Here is a 19,667-nt window from a genome sequence, read left to right as displayed (position 1 = left end):
TACAAAGAATACGGCAGATTTCAGTAACTAGATGACTGACATACTTTATTTCTGTTTAGAACTGCAGATCAAAGTTATTAACAAAAACAGGAATATTAACTTGAGAAAAATGCATTTTGTGATTTCATTTATTTAAGACTCCCAGTCATAAAAAAATGGACCCAAATTTAGAAAAAAAACACATCAGAGCCGAAAAATGGATTGGAGGTGCCAGACAACGTAATCGTAATCCAATAATACAATCTCAAAAGCTTTTTCTGATTGAAAAAATATACTCATAAGTGAAATCTGTACAATGTCTTGCCAGTAACATAAACATAGAAAGAAAAGAGACTGCTTCACCTGTGGCATTTGTAGATGCTGCTTACCTTTGGATTCATACTGGAATAAAACGAATCATATTAATTGGAAGTGAAGAAATGATGCTGAAAGTGGAGAAAGAAGAGTAAAGATAAAGACAAGTGCCCTGAGAGGTCAAAATCGAATTAGATTAGAAGAAAGTGTACGATATTGATTCTGGAACAGATGGAAATGCTGAAGCCTCTAAAACCATTACTGCTATATTCAATGCCTTGGATATTACCAATCGCACAGCTTTAGAATGTTTATCTAAAGGTGGGTACAAAACTAATGCATTGCAAAGTTTCAGACAAAGACAGAGGGCTATTCGAATATGCATACAAATAACTATTAAGTTATTCCAACTTTTGTATCCAACCGATCCATTTGAGTTTAAGAAGTATTTTATCGACAAACTAAGTCATTTCCAAAAGTTTGTGCAAACTATAACTTGTTGTGTGCAGAAACATTTCTGTGGTTGCTCAAAGCATTTTGGCTTCATCATTCACTCGAATGATGTACATGCAAAAGGATGCTCACTAACGAATTCAATAGTCTACCAGACCAACAAAATCAGCTTATACCTGTTCAGAAGCACTCAATGGGAAAAGTGAACTTTTCATCTTTGAGAAAGACGTTTGATACTCTGGAGTGTGGAACACATCTGCGAAAACACAATTATACTTTCTGTGTGGACAGCCAGAGGATTGAAACAGCAATTATGTTCATTCAATGAAGCCTTCAAGTAAAGCTTGGTCAAACACAATTATACTTTCCGTGTGGATAGCCAAAGGATTGCAACAGCAATTACGTTCATTCAACGATGCCTTCAAGTAAAGCCTGGTCAAACAAGGAATGTAAGGATTGACAACCACATATTTTCAGATATGCCAGTTTGTGAAAGTAGTAGATGGAGTATCAAAGACCTTCACAAAGCGTATAAGAACTCCTTTGATAGCTATGAACAGGTTGGGGTGTGTGTAATGAGTAGCGCCCTGGTGGGCTTAATTGTTGGAGTTTCAATTAAAACTACTCGTTACACCAAATTTATTTATTGGAGGATTTTTCGTGAAGAGTGGAGCCACAAGTCGCTAACTCGAAGAAGCTTACAGTTAGAATAAAGAAACTGAGTCTCAGGCCAAGGTTGAACACTCAAAATAACGTTTATTTAACATTTAAAAACTTCTCTAAAATATTACACTCTTTAAACATTAGTTCTATCGAGTTACTACTTATATATCGTATTAAACACTTTTATCTAGATACATTTACTATCTTCTATGACTTCTACACTAGCTGATTAAGAGAGAGAGATTATACTTACAGTAGAGTTGGGTTGTTAGAAGTCTTAGCCATGTTTGTCATCTTCATTGTCAACTCTTCAATCTTGGGAGAACTTCTTCCGGAGAATACTCGAGGATTACTACTCGATGGATACTTCTTCTCAGTCCTGGAGAACTTAACTTTTCAGTCTCTGACATGGGTTTTTTAACTAACTTTTCTCTGTATTATTTCGACCCACTAAATAGGACACAGCATCACCCACAAGTAGTCCTGTGCTCCTATTGGATACTTCAGGAGAAATCCCAGGCTAAACCAGAACTGTAACCAAAACTCTCAAGTAATTGGTCACAGATAAGTGGTGTTAGCCGGCTGCCTATTCACTTGTACTGCTACACCCATGTGCTGTAACTAATACTACCTCAAAGTGCCGATATGATTCATCAAACCTAAACTTTTCTGTAGCTTTCTTAGTTCTAAGAGGTTGAGGTCAGTAATTCTTCAACTTGTCATAAGTACTGGTGTATTCATCTTGTTTCTAGGCAACGTTTCTTACGTAACTATGCTTCTGACCTTGGTTACTAGTTCTCAAACTTGTTTCACAAGCTTATTTCGTAATACACGTGTCTTGTTGCTTGTTTCTAGGCAACTCTCCTTACATGACTAAATCTCGAGCTCATCTCACAAGCTTATTTCGTAACACAGGCATCCTCTTGTCACCTCTTTTTTATATATCCTTAACTACTCACTTATACAAAAAACCTTTAAGTTTTATTCTATGTATTTTCAACTAATAAAACACTGAAGCACTTGTAAAATTTCTTCGAAAAGTTTCAAGTTGCTTCAGGTGGATACATTTCACGATATCGTTAAGCTGCAGCAAAAAGAGGTGAAACAAAAGCTGGACTGTCAACCTACTATATTTGATTAAGATATGTCAGTTCAGTATTCGAGTCTGTGATGGCAAGATTAAGCATCATGAAGTATCCCGAAGCAAATGTGGCAAATTATATTCAAGCAAGCATTGAGAAAATCTTACAGAGATGGAAAGAAATAATGTTATTTCTGATATATGAGTACACACACAAGCATTTGAGTTTATCCTCTGATGATCAGACCCATTGCTGTACGTTTGCACTAGGTAAATGATGTAATCATGTTCACAACCACAGCTATTGCATTAAGTGTAGCAAATCTGTCAATTTTTTCGACACTTCGGTTAGGCCAATCTTGATGCAGACTGCCTCATTACTAGAGGATGATCTTGATACAACAAAGGAAGTAAAATCAATGTTAGCATCCATCCTGATTCTAAAAAAATTCAACATTATGTTACATGGCCCACAGGCTTAAAGCAAAAGTTCAATTTGATGCAATCAACAAAGTTAAAGAAAAAAATTAAGATTGATTCTTCAGTGATGCTTATTGTGCTTGACTATAAGCAGAAGGTGTTACCAATGAAGTAAAGGGAAGGTCAAGTGGAGTACTTTGGTAAAAAGGGTATGTCATTGCTTGGTTCAATGAAGGTCAGATAGGTCTGTGATGATGAAGGTGTTCCTGGATTTCAGTACGAATTTGTTGATTATGTGGTAGAAGGATACACAGGACAAGATAATGTACAAGTTTCAGCTGTACTTGAAGAGATGCTATAGAATGTTTGAATAAATTGTCTTGATATCTGTAGAGTGATTCTTAAAAGTGACAATGCTATGTGCTTTGTCTCACAGGATCTGATCCCATGTATATACCATCTCATTGTTGGAATGCAGTCTTCCACTGATGGGCACATTCTACATGTTGAGAAGTAGATTTATCTGGAGGTTCAAACTGTTAGAGGGAGACTGGATACCCACTTTTCATATTTGAAATAGGGAATTCAACTTCTATATGGAAGACGAAAATGATATAACTACAGAAATGGACGAATACAAGACCTTAACATTTACAGATGGGATCACAGGCACTAATAGAAAAGTTCTTGATGCCAATGTGTTAAATGGTCCAATGTTAGTGAAAGAGTTCTAAGCAAAAACCAGAAGCCAAAGCACACATGAGGTTCAGTGGGAGGTTTATGCTGCTAAAATCATTTGCTCGTCCAATATATCCAAGGTAGAAGTTGTTGTAGCATCCAAGCTTAATGTGTGTGGAGCAAATGAATTGAATATTGAAATGAGGTTGTCATTTACATCCCCCAAGGCACCATTACTTACAACTGATCGATGTGCAAATTCTGAGTTGAATAACAAGATCAAGTTGGGATTACTGCTAAATCACTAGCTATTAGCCAAGCACTTTCTCTGGTACACTGTAATCGTCCTGAGGGAGATATAAGCAGTGTAGGAGGTGAAACTACTACACTTTGTCCAGAAGCATTGTCAAAAGGTGGGCATGCTAACCAGGGAATACGAAAGATGAAATGCCGAGGGAGTGTGTGGAAAAGTTAATTGAGTTATACAAAATGGGAAAAAGAAACAAAGTCAGAAAGTTTTTGCTGTTAAAGCTCATCAGATTCTGATGAATTCAGTCCTTCTAGGAAATTGGCGAGATAAATTTCATATCACCATTTCCAAGATAAAGGCATTCTTTTCATTAACTCCAGCTAAAATGAGGGTATTGATTGATAGTGATAGTACAGTTCCTGAACACATAGTGGATGGAGCTGAATGTTCATATTTGGAGGAAGAAATTGCTGTATCTTCTGCCTCACTTGTTGATTTAGATATGCAAATAGATTAACCTAGTCCTCATGGACAGCAAAATTTACATACAACTGTATCTTTTTTCATACTTCATGGATTTCAAATATTAAAAAAGATTCTGAACAGTAGAGTCATATAGTTTATTTCTACCAATCAGCGCTTTCTGGGACATAATATTTGAAAATTTGGTGCGACACCTAGAGGGCTTGGTTTTCTTGACTGGGGGTCTTAAAGCTTAATAGTGATTTGTTACTTGGAAAGCTTACTGTATTGGATAACATGACATTTTGACGTATTTAAACATTTTCTCTAGAATATCTCTTGCAACAGGGCATCACATAAGGTAACCATATGATAACCAACATTGTATTCTTCATGGTATGGAAAAGATTATTCGATTAATAATGATCTGTGTTTTGGAATTAGTTTGGCACTATATGGCTATAAATAAACATTTTCCATATATATGTATGCTATATATTAAAATGTGACATGAAAGAAGAAGTTATGAGCCTGGTCAAATACAGTGAAGTTCTAAGAAATTAATATTTTCTTTTTTAAGCTGATGATCTGAGTACGACAAATGCTGATGAAAATGGTATACAGATAGCTGGAAGTAACTCTATCCTTCCAAAAGAACATGGTAGTAAGATGTTTAACCTGCCCATTCTAAAACACTTTCAGAAAGAGGTAAGAAATAGTATTTTTATCTTCAGAATTTTAAAAATGTAGCAACATAATTAATGTAACTTTTAAAGGAAAAAGCTCAAGAACTGACCCCTGGAGCACTCCAGTAGTAATAGAGGTCCAGTTTATCTAGACCGTATGAACCCTATGACTACTGGCAACGAAAATTGTTAGTAGGTAATGTCACTCTTGTCATGTTTCATTCCAAAAATAAAATTAGTGGATGAAATTGTTTGAAATTTGACAAGAAGTTCCTAAAAGTATGTAATTTCAGAAAAATAAAATATTTTATTTTGTTTTTTTACTATTTCTAATGAAAAATCATTATTTAATGTAGTTATTTGCACCCAGACTCTGAATAGCTCTTACAGTTTTCATATTTTACTTGCATGATCTCCTAAATGAATATCAAAAGCTTTTTTCAGGTAAACGTTTATATCTTATTTTCTGATGCAGTATCTTACCTCCTCTCACAAAAAGCTTTCTCGATTTGTGCTGCCATCTATCGGTGCAAAATTTTGCTTGCTACTAGCCTTGTTACTCCCACTTATTACTGCATACTAACATGTTAGTGATTATGCAGCAACTTTCCACCAATAGGAGTGCGACACTACCCCAATGATAACTAGCACTCTCTCTCTAGTCATGCACATGTTAATCACTTCTTGATTGGCAGTCCTACTAATTAGGCGTGTTTTTCATTCACAGTTTAATTAACCTAACCACTCGTTTTTACTTTCGTGAATTTTTCCTTTAGTTAATTTGTTATTTTACATTTTTGTTCTGTTTTTTGGATAATTATCATTTATTTTATCTTCTTTCAATTTTGGGATTTATGCACTTGCAGTTTCAGGTAGTCACGACTATGACATGATCTTATTGTGGCAGGGGAATTCTTGATCACGACTAGCAGGTTGACACCATGATTCTCGGCTCATGAAGTGATGGCTTCGGTCTGTTGGGAGTTGGACACTTTCAATGATACAATCAGAAATCACTGATGATTGTCCTAATAGGGTTTTAAGTAATCTTTTAGTTTTGGATTTGGACAGCCTTTTCCCTCTCTCCTGAATATGCCTCTTAGTTATGTGTCATTTCAGGGGACTTGTTATTCAGGTATGTAGTGTTCTGTGTTTATCTCCCATTTTCTACGTTCCACCCCTGCCCTTCTAGAATGTTCTATTCCCACCATCTCTTTTGTCACGTCAGGGATCTCCGAGGGTGTGTGACACGTACTGCTCCCTTCCATGGTTCCCGAGTCCATTTGTTTCTTCCGTGAAATCCTCACCTCTCCTGTGATCTTTTCCCACCACCCTTATGGGTTAAAATTGCCAATTCATTCACCTGGTGTTTTTTCCCTTTCTCCTCATGATTGTCACTCTTCATGTTGTCTTCCCATCAGGACTGTCACCTTACCATGTTCCTGGCTGCACATTTCCATCTTTCCTTTGGGGACATCATCAGTACTGTAACAGTTTATCTGTGGATGGTAAGTACACCATTCTTTTTCTTTGCAGGGTCCTTTATTGCATATTTGGATCCCACTCTGTGGCAAGTCTTGCATGACCAGGTATACTTAGTTTTAAATCTGCACTGTACGGACTGTAAATATGCTAGATGTCTGTGACATTGAGACTCTTTCTCCCTCAGACCTGATGTACCATTCTTGGTGGATCTGGTGTTGGATGTAGCTGGATGAAACACATGACTTCTCATTTGTGTAGAGCTGAGTACCCTTCTTGGTGGATCTGTTGTTGGTTATAGCTGGATGAGACACATGACTTCTCATTTGTGTAAGGCTGAGTACCCTTCTCCTACTGTGGACTGGATGACCAAATTGCTAATGCTGCCAGATTTTTGACTGGAGCTTAACACCCACCTGGGCTTTTCTCCGTCCTAAAATCTGACAGATGTCAGTTCCTAGTGGATTTGGTGTTGGTTGTGTTGGAGATATGCACATGTGGAGACGGTTTCTTTGTACAGGAGCTCCTCTTCCCAGCTGATACCTGTTTTTGGTTTGAAAGGTAGAGAACCCTTTTCCTACTGCAGACCTGATGTACAATTCCGGATGCCGCCAGGTGTTGGTTGAGGTTGAACTCTCATTTACAGTCTATCTCACCCTAGCCACACTAGACAAGGAGGGTCCCATTATTTCTATATTTTTTTGCAACCCCTCAAAGTTCCCACCCTTTATGTTTTGGCAACACATTACTAACAGGCAAAGAGTAGTCCTGGCTCACAAGTGGTGCAATCTCCTTCTGGTATGTTGTTTTTAATTTCTTATCACACCTCATGATCTTCCTTTGGGTACTTCTTAAAGGGGATCATCTTCTTAACAGCCCTCTACCAGTTCAGTGTTGGATTCTAGCTTTTTCTGAAGAGGAGGTAAAATATGTTATCAGAAGTTAACATTTTCCTAAACTGGAAATGTACTTCTAATAAATAATTACCTTCTCTCACATTTCCCACCTGTCCTTCCCACTTCCAGTGTGAATTGGTTTGATTAGTTATGATCAATCTCGAAGTGATTAGCATGTGCATGATTAGAGAGGGTGCTAGTTACAATAGGCGTAGTGTCGCACTCCTATTGGTGGAGAGTTGCTGCATGATCATTTGCATGCTATTATGCAGTAATAAGTGGGAGTAACAAGGCTGGTGGTGAGCAAAAAGTTGCCTCGATAGAGGGCAGTACAAGTCGAGAAAGCTTTTTCTGAGATAACTGTCTATCAGAAATACATTTTCAGTTTAGGAAAGTGTTAATTCCTATTTTCTCTACCGTATAACTAACTAGCTATTATCATGATATATAGTGCAAAGAAATGTTTAAAATCAAGAAATTTAAATATATACATACCTTTTCTCTCATCATTGAATAATCTGAAAATATCTTCGATGGGTCATATGTGTAATTTCAAGTCTTTACCTTTTCAAAATTTTTTATTTTTAATGTTTTATTTTCCTCTCCAATTCTTTGTCTTTTATTATTTATGTGTCAGTTGGTGTCCACGGGTGATATAACATTGTCATCGGCAGACACAATTTAGTCTCCGGCGAGACATAATTTGCACTCGCCTTTTAAGGAAAGACTTTTTGAGTGAGGCAAAGCTTAGAATAATATTTAAAAATCATTCAACCTTTCAAATATGATTTTTAAAATACAAATAATATATATAATTACTAAAACATAAAAGTAAGACTTAAATACAATTTAATTATCTATCAAACTAATATGAATAAGGCGAAAAAAAATTCACAAGCACTAGGGACACTGATCTCAACAATGGACTTAGTAGCAGTTTACTTTTGGTTTGAAAAATAACCTATAATTTATAGTTCCTGTTTCCTTGAGAGATTAGACTGAAAAATCTGCTCTTTGGTTGAAAGCATGCCATTCAAGTCTAGAAAAGACTGTTGCTTAGCAACAGACTACTTTGGAATGTTGGCATGGTGTTTATCAGAGGGAGAGAAAGAAATAAGCTCCTTCTTGGAATCTTAGTCTGTTGTAATATGGACCTTAAGTTTAGAACTTGACCTTGTATGCATAGAGATACTGAGACTACGCTGAATAGAAACAGAAGAAATCAAAGCTCATATATTCTAACTGAATACACATCATTTGACAACAAAACTGAAGATTTAATTGTTTGTTTCAGAGGTTCATTTTAAGATCCCGGTCAGAGAGAAACCCACCCGTCAAAAATTAACGGATAAGGTCCACAACTGTGCGGAATGGTCTAAAAAAGGCAAGAACAACTTTTGGAGTTTAAAAATCCTTTCTTGTCGTGGAGGAGTAGGCAAAAACAATTGGCTAATTTCTGACTTCCAAGAAAATCAAAGGAAATATTCAGAATGCTTTGATCATTGCAAATATTACAGTTATTTTAGTTCCAGTGAAGCTGTTAGTCAATTTCAATGCATAATTAGTGATAATAAACATGTTTCTAGGTTTCTTCTACTACATCTTCAATCTCAATATCCAAATCTTGTAACGAAACACTCTCTTCAGCACACATTTCCAAAAGAACATTTTGCTCTGCCTCTTCCTTTTTTTTTTTTTTACTGGCTTTTGGATCTTTTGCACTACTCCACGTCTACTTTGGGGGATAACATGGCAGTGTTTGCTGTATATATAGCTAGAGGATCACAATGTAAACACATTTCACAACTTTTGCAGCTTCCTTTCTTTTTGTATTTACGTTCTTCATATGGTCATTTGGTCATAGTTATGCCACGTGAAAATGGAAACTGATTTCAAAAAACTGAATTTTTTACGTGCGGCAGTGTTATCCATTTTTTATGGTATTTTTCCCAGCTAAAATGCTTCTGAAATTTTAATTTTTTTCTGGCAAAAAATAATTATTGGGTGGGTTTGTGACTGACCCTGGATCTTAAAATAAAGGAATAATTACTTCAATAATATAAAACTGAATTATAAAGTACTTGATAATATTAATTTCATTAAAATACATTGAAAGTAAAGTGGTTTAATTAAGTTTTGAATGTAACTCAGTAACACTTTTTGTGACATGCACACAAAGGAATTTAAAGAGTGTACCAGAAGTCAAGGGGTTAATAACAATATTTTGCTTTTTCTCATCCAACCATTGTACAGTTAATTAGTCTTTTTTTAACCCCTGTATATCTAATTTTCACAGCTAATCTACTTTATGGAACTTTATTAGATTCATAATGAAAATCTTAAGTACACAAAATCCACACTATTTTCATCATTCAGTTAATCCTCTCCACACGGGTCATTGGTCAAAAGCATACCATTGCGTTTGTTGACTCGAATTCAAAATTTTATTCAACAGCTATTTCATGAATCTATGTCAGTAAGTTTGGTATCAAATTGTAGATTATAATTCAAATTTTAATGTTATATATTATTTAATTTCTGAATTTAAAAATAAATATTAAAAACACAGCTAAACATCGATTTTAGTGTGTCACATGGTATGTTGAATGCAGCACTGGTTCAAATTAGATGTTTGTGATGTCCAAATACAAAGTCTATAGTTTCTAATTAATTAGAAACTCGAAGTTACTGATATTGACAAGCTAGAATATAAAATAAGAACCTCCTATCTTTTCTATTTGCTGAGATATTGCTCATTTACTGAATTACACACAGTGGCCTCGCCTACCCTTTTTCATTTTTGGAAACACTTCCTTTTACACACTTACTTCTTCTGTCTCAGCCATTTTAAAGTATTTGACATCGATTCCTTCTTTCGATACAAGATTTCAAGCTGGTAAGCTGAGTTTTTATTCTGCTCGAAATTTCATATTTTTCAAGATTGAAATACAGATTAGTTACTAAGCTTGATAAATTATAGTAGAATTCTATGGTATTAATATAGTAATTTATGATTTTTTGGTTATTTAAAATGTACATATATACAACCTAAAAACAATTATTTTGTTTCACATTCTCCACATGCGAAATTTCATAAGGCTTAGCAACCTATGGCAAGCAGCAAATTAGTACAAAGTTCGTAACCAGAAGAGATAATTGTTTGCTATACTGCTTTATTTACTGTTCTATGTTTTAAGAAAAATAAGTTTAAGAACTTATTTCTAAATGGTAATAATGTATATACATATATAATGTATTATAACTGAAATGTGACTTTATTTTACAAAATACTAGTCCACTAAAACACAGCCAAGACAGGTCACTGTGTAAAGCCTAAAGGTCAGTTTTATATTCTTGGATACGGTAACATGAGTGCATGTGTACCGTGTCATTATAACTTCTGTAATGTTAGCCACGCATGGCTGAAAAGTCAATATAAGAAAAATAATATATATGTAAATGTATAATGTTATGACATTTAAACTATTTAGACTTAACATTTGTGTTTTTGAGTTATACTTTCTCGTCATTCTAGAATGGAAAAAGCATAGTTTATATTTATTTCCAAATTTTTTGTGGTGGTTATAAGATCGGTCAAATCTACTGAAACCGTACAGAGATTTCATAGTGAAAATAACAGATAAATTATAATTTTTTTTTTTTAAATGTTGATAATTATCTGGAGGTTATAAACATTTTGCTTGTGAAATTTGATAATTTTCTAACTCATAAAAGTATTTATAATCTTAAAATGAAAATTACTTTGCGTGTTGGATAGGCAACATGTGAAAAGAAAAAGGCATGAGAAAAACATTACTTAAAATACCTTAAGACTTAATAAAATAAATCTGATATTTTGTGGAAGAAAGCCTTGTAATGTTTACTGATAATCTACCAAATGTTGTGAACATACGCTGATTTAAAAGTTATAGTTATATAACTATAAAAAGCATAAAATGGTTATGTCAGTCCCAGGGAATGAGCCCATACTGAAAGAGTTAACGAGTAATATGCTCAAAAAAGTAAACAAATTATGAAATCTACTTTTGATTTTGCATTGCATTAATCAAATTTGTGAAGCCTATGTTTTCAATCTCTTTAGAGTTTTTACCACTGAAAATGTAAGACTAACTAGCCTATAATTTTCAGGGAAACTCTCTATCACCCTCTTTAGACATAGGAGAAATATAACTTCAGTCTTCAGGCAACTGACCACTATATATTGACCTAATAAAAATGAAAGAGAGGGACTTGCATTATTCATCGTTGATCCCCATGAACTCTCTCAACATGTCTCAGTCAATATGACCAACCACATAACCTCTTTGTATTTGTTTAAAGTCTTTATAGATTTAATACTTCTAACTTTCAATACTGTTTGTCTACCTTCACAAAATTTGGCAGTCTTTCACACATAAAAAATCATATTTTTAGTGAAGTATTTTTAATAATTTAAAATAAAGATTTGTCCATGATATATTGCATATTTGTTTTGAATAGTCTGTTGCAAAGTAATTTTCATGTTAGAAATTAAAATACTTTTCCTCATCTCAGAAATCTCAAACTTTCATAGTATAAGCCCTAAAACCTCTTAAATGCATTTCAAACGTTTTTTTTAAGTAGAACTTTATAGTTTATCTTTTATTTTCTCTACCCTATCTCAAAACAGCATAGGTCAATTTGACCGATCTTGTAACCGGAAAAAAATTGAAATAATCTTAAATTACATTGTTTTCTTTCTAGAATAATGTCAGATTGTTATATGAAACTACATTTGTTGATCCTAAGTAGCTCTAAGTTTGTAACAGTATACATCTATTTATAATTAAATTTTATTGTTTTATTGTCCTTTGAACCATGTCTAACTACCATCTACACCATTATAAGTTGTAAATCACTTGGGGAACGTGCGGCTCACGTTACACTAACAAATTATATTACCCACGAGCTGCTTATGTGTGTGTTCCACGTGAAACATTTTTATTATAATATTATTATTATTATTTATTTTATCTAATCTAATCTTAACAAACTTAAAAGGATCCCTATTTTGACATTTTAGTTACTTTTATAATTATACATAAAGAACAAACATAAAAACAAGAAACAAAAGAACATTTCAGAAGACTTTTCTTTGAATTATGAAATGTAAACTTTACATCCTGAATCAATGTGGGTAATGAGCATATGGATTGTATGTTTTCCACTGGCAGTGTTTTACCATAATTTCACCTTAAGGGTGAAACAGATATACAATATGTCTAAGTTAATGACAGTCAACATTGCTGTATTCACTTATGACCAGTAAAAGTGCACTGACTCCCCCTGGTTTTAGGTATATTACTAACAACAATATATTAATTACATAAATATCTTATTTTTCTTATTGTTCAAAACTTTATTAGCATTTTTAAATGAAGAAATTCTATATGCCTGGCTGCTCACCAAGTACCAGTATATTGTATCAATGAACTTTTAACCTTAATGATTCATTGGGCAATTAAGAAGTGGTATACATACTGAAAAAGGCATAGTCTGATATATAAATTATAAATATATATAATTTTTTCCTTAACTTTTGAATTGTAGATTAAGGTTTCTTTTGGCTAAATGGAAGTTTTGTGTTAAACAGTAACACTCAAGTAAGCTACATCTTTTACTTACTTGTAGGTTTCAGCAGTTGCTGCCTGGGACTCATCTATTCATGATTCGATCTTCCTAAATCGAGTAACACCTCAGAACGAGCGGGTTTACTTAATCTTAAAGGTCACTGTGCGATTGAGCCATCCTGCTACTATGGACATTATTTTGAGGAAACGGCTGGCCATCAATGTTTACAAGAGACAATCTATTATGGACCGAATGAAGAAAAGGATAAGTAGACAAGTATGTTATGTAAAATGCAGAAGTGTGAGAAAAAAATAAAGACTGGGAAATTAAGTTAAAGTAAAAGATTTCTTCATTGTAAAGAAAAAAAAATTATGAGGAAAACTCACTTCGAAAATTAAACCATTAAAATCACGAAAACGATTCACAGGGGTTTAGAAGTGATGTGATCCCCCACATCAGATCTTAGAATCTGACAGTCTGCTCTTCGAGAGTGTCCCTTGGATGCTTTTGAAGGATACTTCTTTCTTCCCCTTGCTCCAGTCCCTCCACCTATTCAGTATTGGATTCTAGCTATTTATGTGAGAAGTAATGTACTGTATTGGAAGTTATAATTTTCCTACACTGAAAATGTATTTCAGATAGCTACTTACTTTTCACACTTCCCACCCACTGAAAACTGGTTCTTCTATCTTTTGCCAAAACTCAAAGTGATAGTTCAGTAGAATTGAATAGAGGGAGTCGTGTCATGAGAGTATGTCACACTCTTATTGATGCATTGGAATCAGTTAATTTTAATGGAGGTGAGATAAAAGGCTTGTAGCATGCATAAAACATTTTTTTTGCATATAGAGGTCAGTACTGAACAAAAATAGCTATTTATGTGAGAGGAGGTACGTACCTATCAGAAATACATTTTCAGTAGAGGAAAATTACAACTTTAATATACATTGAATATGATATAATACTATTAAATTAATAATATAATACTATTATACAAATTGGATTGTAATACTAATGTTTTTCCACATTGTATTATCTGTGTAAGAAGAATCTTGTCTGTTATAAAATGTTTAACAGATGTTAATATGTTAGATATTGTGTGCATTATATAAATTGGTATTGTTTATAAACAAATAATATAAAAGCCAAAATGCGTAAACAATTTACAAAAAGGACAGAAATAATGTAAAGAACAATGAAATGCTAAGATGGATTTTATTTCACATTTGGATGTGGGAATTGTATCTAATTACAGAAAAGTCAGTGCTGAAAATGAGACATATGAATGATATTAAACTTTTATACTCAAGAGGTTTATATCTCTGAAAAGTGCTTACAACCAGTCTCCCTTTAGTCTTATCACCTCAAAGCTGGAGATATTTATGTTGTTTTCATAGAGCTCTGTGCCAAATTTAACAAAGAACAAGACTAGAATTTGTATATTTGGTTTGGTTGTTTGTTCAAGACTTTATAGGTCAACCTTAGTGAATGATAATTCTGTATTATATTCCCACACAATTATTCATAAGTATAATTATTGTGAGTGTAATGATTCTACTGTAGATTTATATAAAATACCTTGAAAAGCATGAAACTAATTGCGCAAATAACAAATTCTTGCTTTTTCTCAACTTGGAGGACAAGCACTTGATACAGTAGAACCACTCTTCTGCAGTGGAACACAGGTAATGTTTATCTTTTTTATTACAGGATCTCTTATTTTCATCAGGAGTAATCTATGAAGTGGTATCTAATGTTCCCAAGGTATGAAGCTAGACTACTATTGTTATGTAGGTTCAAGAAGTCTTAATATATAAGATAAAAACCCTGTAACCTGAGGACTCTCGAGAGGTCCACTTTTTGAGAGTGGTCAGGTTGTAGGGGTTTTATTGTTATGTGAAAATATTACAGCTTTACAGGCATTGTTTAGAATGAATTGAGCAAGAACTCTTTTATTAAACTATTTAAATGATTTTAAAGAAATAAAATAACTTTGTAATTAATTGAATTAAAATTCTTTCTACTTTGTTGCTCAATATATTTATTTTGTGATGTTTTCCTTAAGCCCGCATTAATCAAAAATGTTGCAAAATAATTTCATTAAGAGTGTAGAAAGCATTTTTATTCAATTAATTGAAAAGTTAACTTCTTTATTTAAATGTATTCCACTCTTAAGAGAGCACTTTCTTTGATGAATATGATTAAATTTTAGTCAATTTTAAAGATACATACTAAACTTTCTAGACTATTTATCAAAATTACTTGAAAATATTAAATTTTAATTTATAAGATAGAATGACACTGTATATCAAGTTGTAGAGGGGAAAATTAGTAAAGGGTGCTCAAAAACATGTTGTTTAAAGAACATTCTTTTTTTTTATAAACTATTAAGTCTAACAAGTAAGTACTAAGTTTCAAAATTAGAATGTGATTTCACCTTTTTCGAGATCTGTTACTTTATGCTTTGGTTGAAATTCTTCCAAATTGTGTGACAGAATATTTTATTTGATACCCGAAACATAATATATTTTTTACCCATTAGGCTGTAGAATTATAAATTAAATTATTTGCTTTTTTCATGATGGGTGATGTTTATTGCTGATGTGACTGTCAAAGTGTTTGCTTCTCATGTGCAGGCATCTGAGGACCCTGAAGACAGAGAAACACTTGCTTTGATGGCAGCTTCTGGTGAAGATGTGGCTACTAATGATGGTGAGAGTTACATTGAAAAATACACAAGAGGAGTTTCTGCTCTGGAGAGTATTCTTACTTTAGATCGACTGAGACAGGTAATATATTTTATAAGACAGTTGCTATAGAGAGTGTTATAATTCTAGATCATTTGAGACATGCATTGTTTTTATGAAACTAATATAGACAGTATTCTTACTCTAGGTCAGCAAGACACAATATTTTTACAGGGTTTGTATGGATTATGGAAAGTCTTGGAAAATTGTGGAAGCATTTTTCAGGGCTTGGAAAATTTTGGAAAAAAGAGAATTTACCCAGGGTTTTGGAAAAATCATAGAAAATGAAAACTTTCTCCTGTCAGTATTATAAACAAGTGTCTTCCATAATTTATTAATTTGATGATTACATCATATAATATCCAATGGCAATAATCTTCAAAGTGAACCCTTTGTGTTTTCCCTTAGTGATGAGCATTTGCTGCATATGTGCATGTGTAAATAGAAACTTGAATTACTTCAAGGTTGAAAGAGGCTGTTGTTGTCTGAGCCTCGACATTCAAATAATTATGTAATCATGATTTATCCATTTTTTCCATCATTATTTTTATGTTCTGTGGCATTTACTTTAATTTGTACTTGTGTAAAACATGCTGGGCAAATGTATATTTAAGAATGCACGGGTTCTGAAGGACAAGTACAAGGAATGGCTCACTACAAGTACACATCGCTAAAAAGCTTGTTGTAATGTGTGCCATAAAAGGTTCAATGTTGGTGATTCTGCAGTAATAAGCCATATGAAAATAGGCTAATGTGCATGAATTGCACTTCTCAACAGCAGCTACGCCGACCATACACACTTTGATATTGTCTGAATCTAGACCAATGCCAGATGTAACATCGACAGTTAGGCCTACTGTTGAGACAAATAAACATGATGCTATAGTCCAGAAAGTAAGTGAATAATATTCCTAAGTTAAAGTTAATATTAAAGAGAATGGACTGAATTTCATTGATTTAAATGCACAATACAATTTAATAAAGTTGCATTATTTTACAATTAGCCTTTGGATGATTCACTTCTTTTCACCTAGGTGTCAGCACCTCATTATGCAATTATGGATTCATATGTTTCAAAAGAAGATGAGTGGAAAGCTGAGGTTTTGTGGGTCCTGAAGACCATTGTTAGCTGGCACAGTTACAGAAACTGTGAAAACATAAATGTTCTATTCAAAAAAGATGTTCCTAGATAGTCAAATCACATCCAAAATGTGCATATGTGGCTTATTTTGGATTGACCCTATATATCAAATCAGATTTGCCTCAAAAGCTTTGAAAAAATACAGACTTTTTACTCTTGTATGACAAATCTTCAAATGGTAAAAACCAAATGGACCAACTTTTGCAAATGGGGAGGTACATTCCAAATGTTAACTAGTCGTTCCATGAAAAATTAAAATCAGACTTAAAAACTACAAATTCGGACCCATCTTTAATCAACATTGAATCTTATGGTCTCTACACAGTCTTTGTACTGCTTTTAAAGCCTCTGATTGGGATTTAGAAGCAACACTTAAATCAATGTACTGCCTTTTCAAAGAACCTCCAGCTAGAGGGGAAATTACTGGCTCTAGTACGCATGCACTGAAATTTTGTTCTACCTGATGGGTAGAGAAGAATACACTTGTTGCACAAAGGGCATTTGAAATTATTTCAAATTTCCAAACATACATCAAAACAGTTGAAGCCAAATCAAACTCTTACACAGTACCAAAAAGTTGAGCATTTAATACTGTGCAATCTGCAACATATGATATATTTTCCATAGCAAAGTATCATTTTATGTTTTGATATCTGAAGAATTCTCTCCATTTCTGAAGAAGTATCAGACTGACCACCCTGTACTGCCTTTTGTCAGCTGTCACCTTGAGACTATGATCTGAAATCTTCTGAGAAGGGTTGTAAAACATGATGTGCTATCTAAAGCAGCCACTTCATTTAAATTGTTGAAAACTGACTTAAGTAATATGGAAAATATCAAATTGGTAATAGCATGTTTATATCAGTTTTTGCGCAACAGAAAATATGACAACAAATTGCCACAAAGAAGGCAACTCCAAACAATGAGCTTGCATTTCTCAATGAGTGTTTGTCTGTTTTGATCTGTTTAATAGAGAAATTGTTTGTGAAGTGTCCATTGAAATACTCATTTACTTCTAAAGTTGCCTGTTTTACTCCTATAAAAATGGCCTCAGAAGCGATGGCTAGTAAGGCTCATTTTCAGAGTATACTGTCTGTTGAAAGTAGAAGAATGTGATTGCTTATTCAGACAGTGTTACTTGTTTTAAATCTTAGGTTGTGAAGCCAAATTCCCACATCTTCAAGGATTTTGACCTTAAAACTGATAGGCTTGACTGCTTTTTGTTCAAACACATGGGCCAAGCTATGGATTATGTATGCCAGGTTGTCAACCTCATTTTGATATTTTCTCATGGCCAAGCAATTGTTGAAAGGACCTCTTCTGTGAATGAAGGGTTAATGTTTCAAAACATGAAGGATGTCTCCTTTGTTGGTCAGCAGTTAATCTATGATTATATGCTGTCAGTTGAGGTATTTTGGAAGCTTCTTTGTTGAAGAAACTACTCACTGCCACTCAATACCTTGATCAACAGAGGGAGAGGGCTGAACTGAATGAAAAGATGTGGAAAAGGAAACTTATCCTTGAGGATATTGCAAAACTTAAGGCTAAATGCCAAATATTTGAAAAATATATAGCATCCTTAATTGAAGCTGCTGATGAGCTTGCTGACAAGGCTAAAAAACAAGGCAGTATGACTGATTTGGCAAAATCAAATAGTTTCAGGAAAACAGCAAAAGAAAATGTTTTAGAATTAAAAAGTTTGCATGAAGAAATTGCAAAGATGGTGGGAAAGTCAAATAATTGTTAATCTATGTCTTGTCATTGTGTTTAACCTATAGTCATACATCTATATACTTTTGCATAATATATATAGAGAGAATATACAGTTAATGTGGATTATATGATTTATTTCATGTTATATTTGGTCTGGAAAATTAGTTTTGAGGGCTATGGAAAGTTTTGGAAAAGTCATGGAAATCTGAATCATCAAAGGTTTACAAACCCTGTTTTTACATGATTCCTGTATAAATGATGTTAATTAAAGACCAGCTCTAGACAGGTTTTATCTATTTCAGACATTTAACCATGAAGCATGTGTTATGCTGGAGACTTGACCATACAAATAAACTTGCTTATAGAAAGAATTCACTAGAAATCTTTGAAAGACCTGAAACATTGAGCAAAATAATGAACACTGTTTGGATTTTTGCTGAGCAAAAACTAATGAGGGCTTTTGTACAGTTGGTAATAAAATTTCGAGTTGTCCAGTTTCAATTTGAAGATTGTACAAGGTTTCATGCTAAAGGTTACAGCCAGCCATTATTTGTTATGTATATAGTGAAATCTTATCACACATTATGAAATAACCGTCCAAGTATTACGTAATGTGAAGCTAATTTGCTATTATACCTATTATAGATTTTGTAAGGTTTAAGATAAAATTTTCATAAATCAACTATTATAAATATTTTGTCCAAAGAAATTAATTTTATCTGTAAATATAGAATAACAAGATTCACATTTGGTTTTATCTTTCTAAAAGCCTCAACTTAAACAATGAAAACTGATAAGCATATTGAAATAAAAAATTTTAATTTTGTTTTGCAAAAGTAGTTTGATTTTAGAGTTAACTAGACCAACATGACCCGTTGGGTCAATCACTATTCAGAGGTTATGAAGAATTCAAGCTAATTTCAATATTGCACCGAAATGAAGGTTTATTTTGACATAATTTAATTAAATATTTCAATCCATTTGTGTTATTCATAATTCAAGAAAAGATATTTGATTGTTGATCGGGAGTGAAAGTAAAGACCATTTCATTTTTCAAAAAAAAATGAAGTCAGAGTTCTCAGGTATTGTGA

General features: G+C 33.4%; 1 protein-coding gene across 3 annotated transcripts in view; it reads left to right on the top strand.

Moving 5' to 3' along the window:
* Positions 1–19,667, top strand: part of LOC106465419 (kinesin-like protein KIF13A) — a 141,504-nt gene that overhangs the window by 104,317 nt on the left and 17,520 nt on the right. For all 3 annotated transcript variants that reach the window (XM_022393310.1, XM_022393311.1, XM_013925645.2), the window contains exons 27-30: positions 4,882–5,009; positions 13,036–13,251; positions 14,686–14,739; positions 15,612–15,764. In XM_022393310.1, the coding sequence (XP_022249018.1) occupies positions 4,882–5,009; positions 13,036–13,251; positions 14,686–14,739; positions 15,612–15,764 (551 nt within the window). The remainder of the gene's footprint in view (positions 1–4,881; positions 5,010–13,035; positions 13,252–14,685; positions 14,740–15,611; positions 15,765–19,667) is intronic.

The sequence above is a fragment of the Limulus polyphemus genome, unplaced genomic scaffold (assembly GCF_000517525.1).
Source record: "Limulus polyphemus unplaced genomic scaffold, Limulus_polyphemus-2.1.2 Scaffold1937, whole genome shotgun sequence".
In the NCBI taxonomy this organism is placed as follows: domain Eukaryota; kingdom Metazoa; phylum Arthropoda; class Merostomata; order Xiphosura; family Limulidae; genus Limulus; species Limulus polyphemus.
Note: the sequence above shows the minus strand (reverse complement) of the source record. Positions and strands in the feature narration are given on the sequence as shown.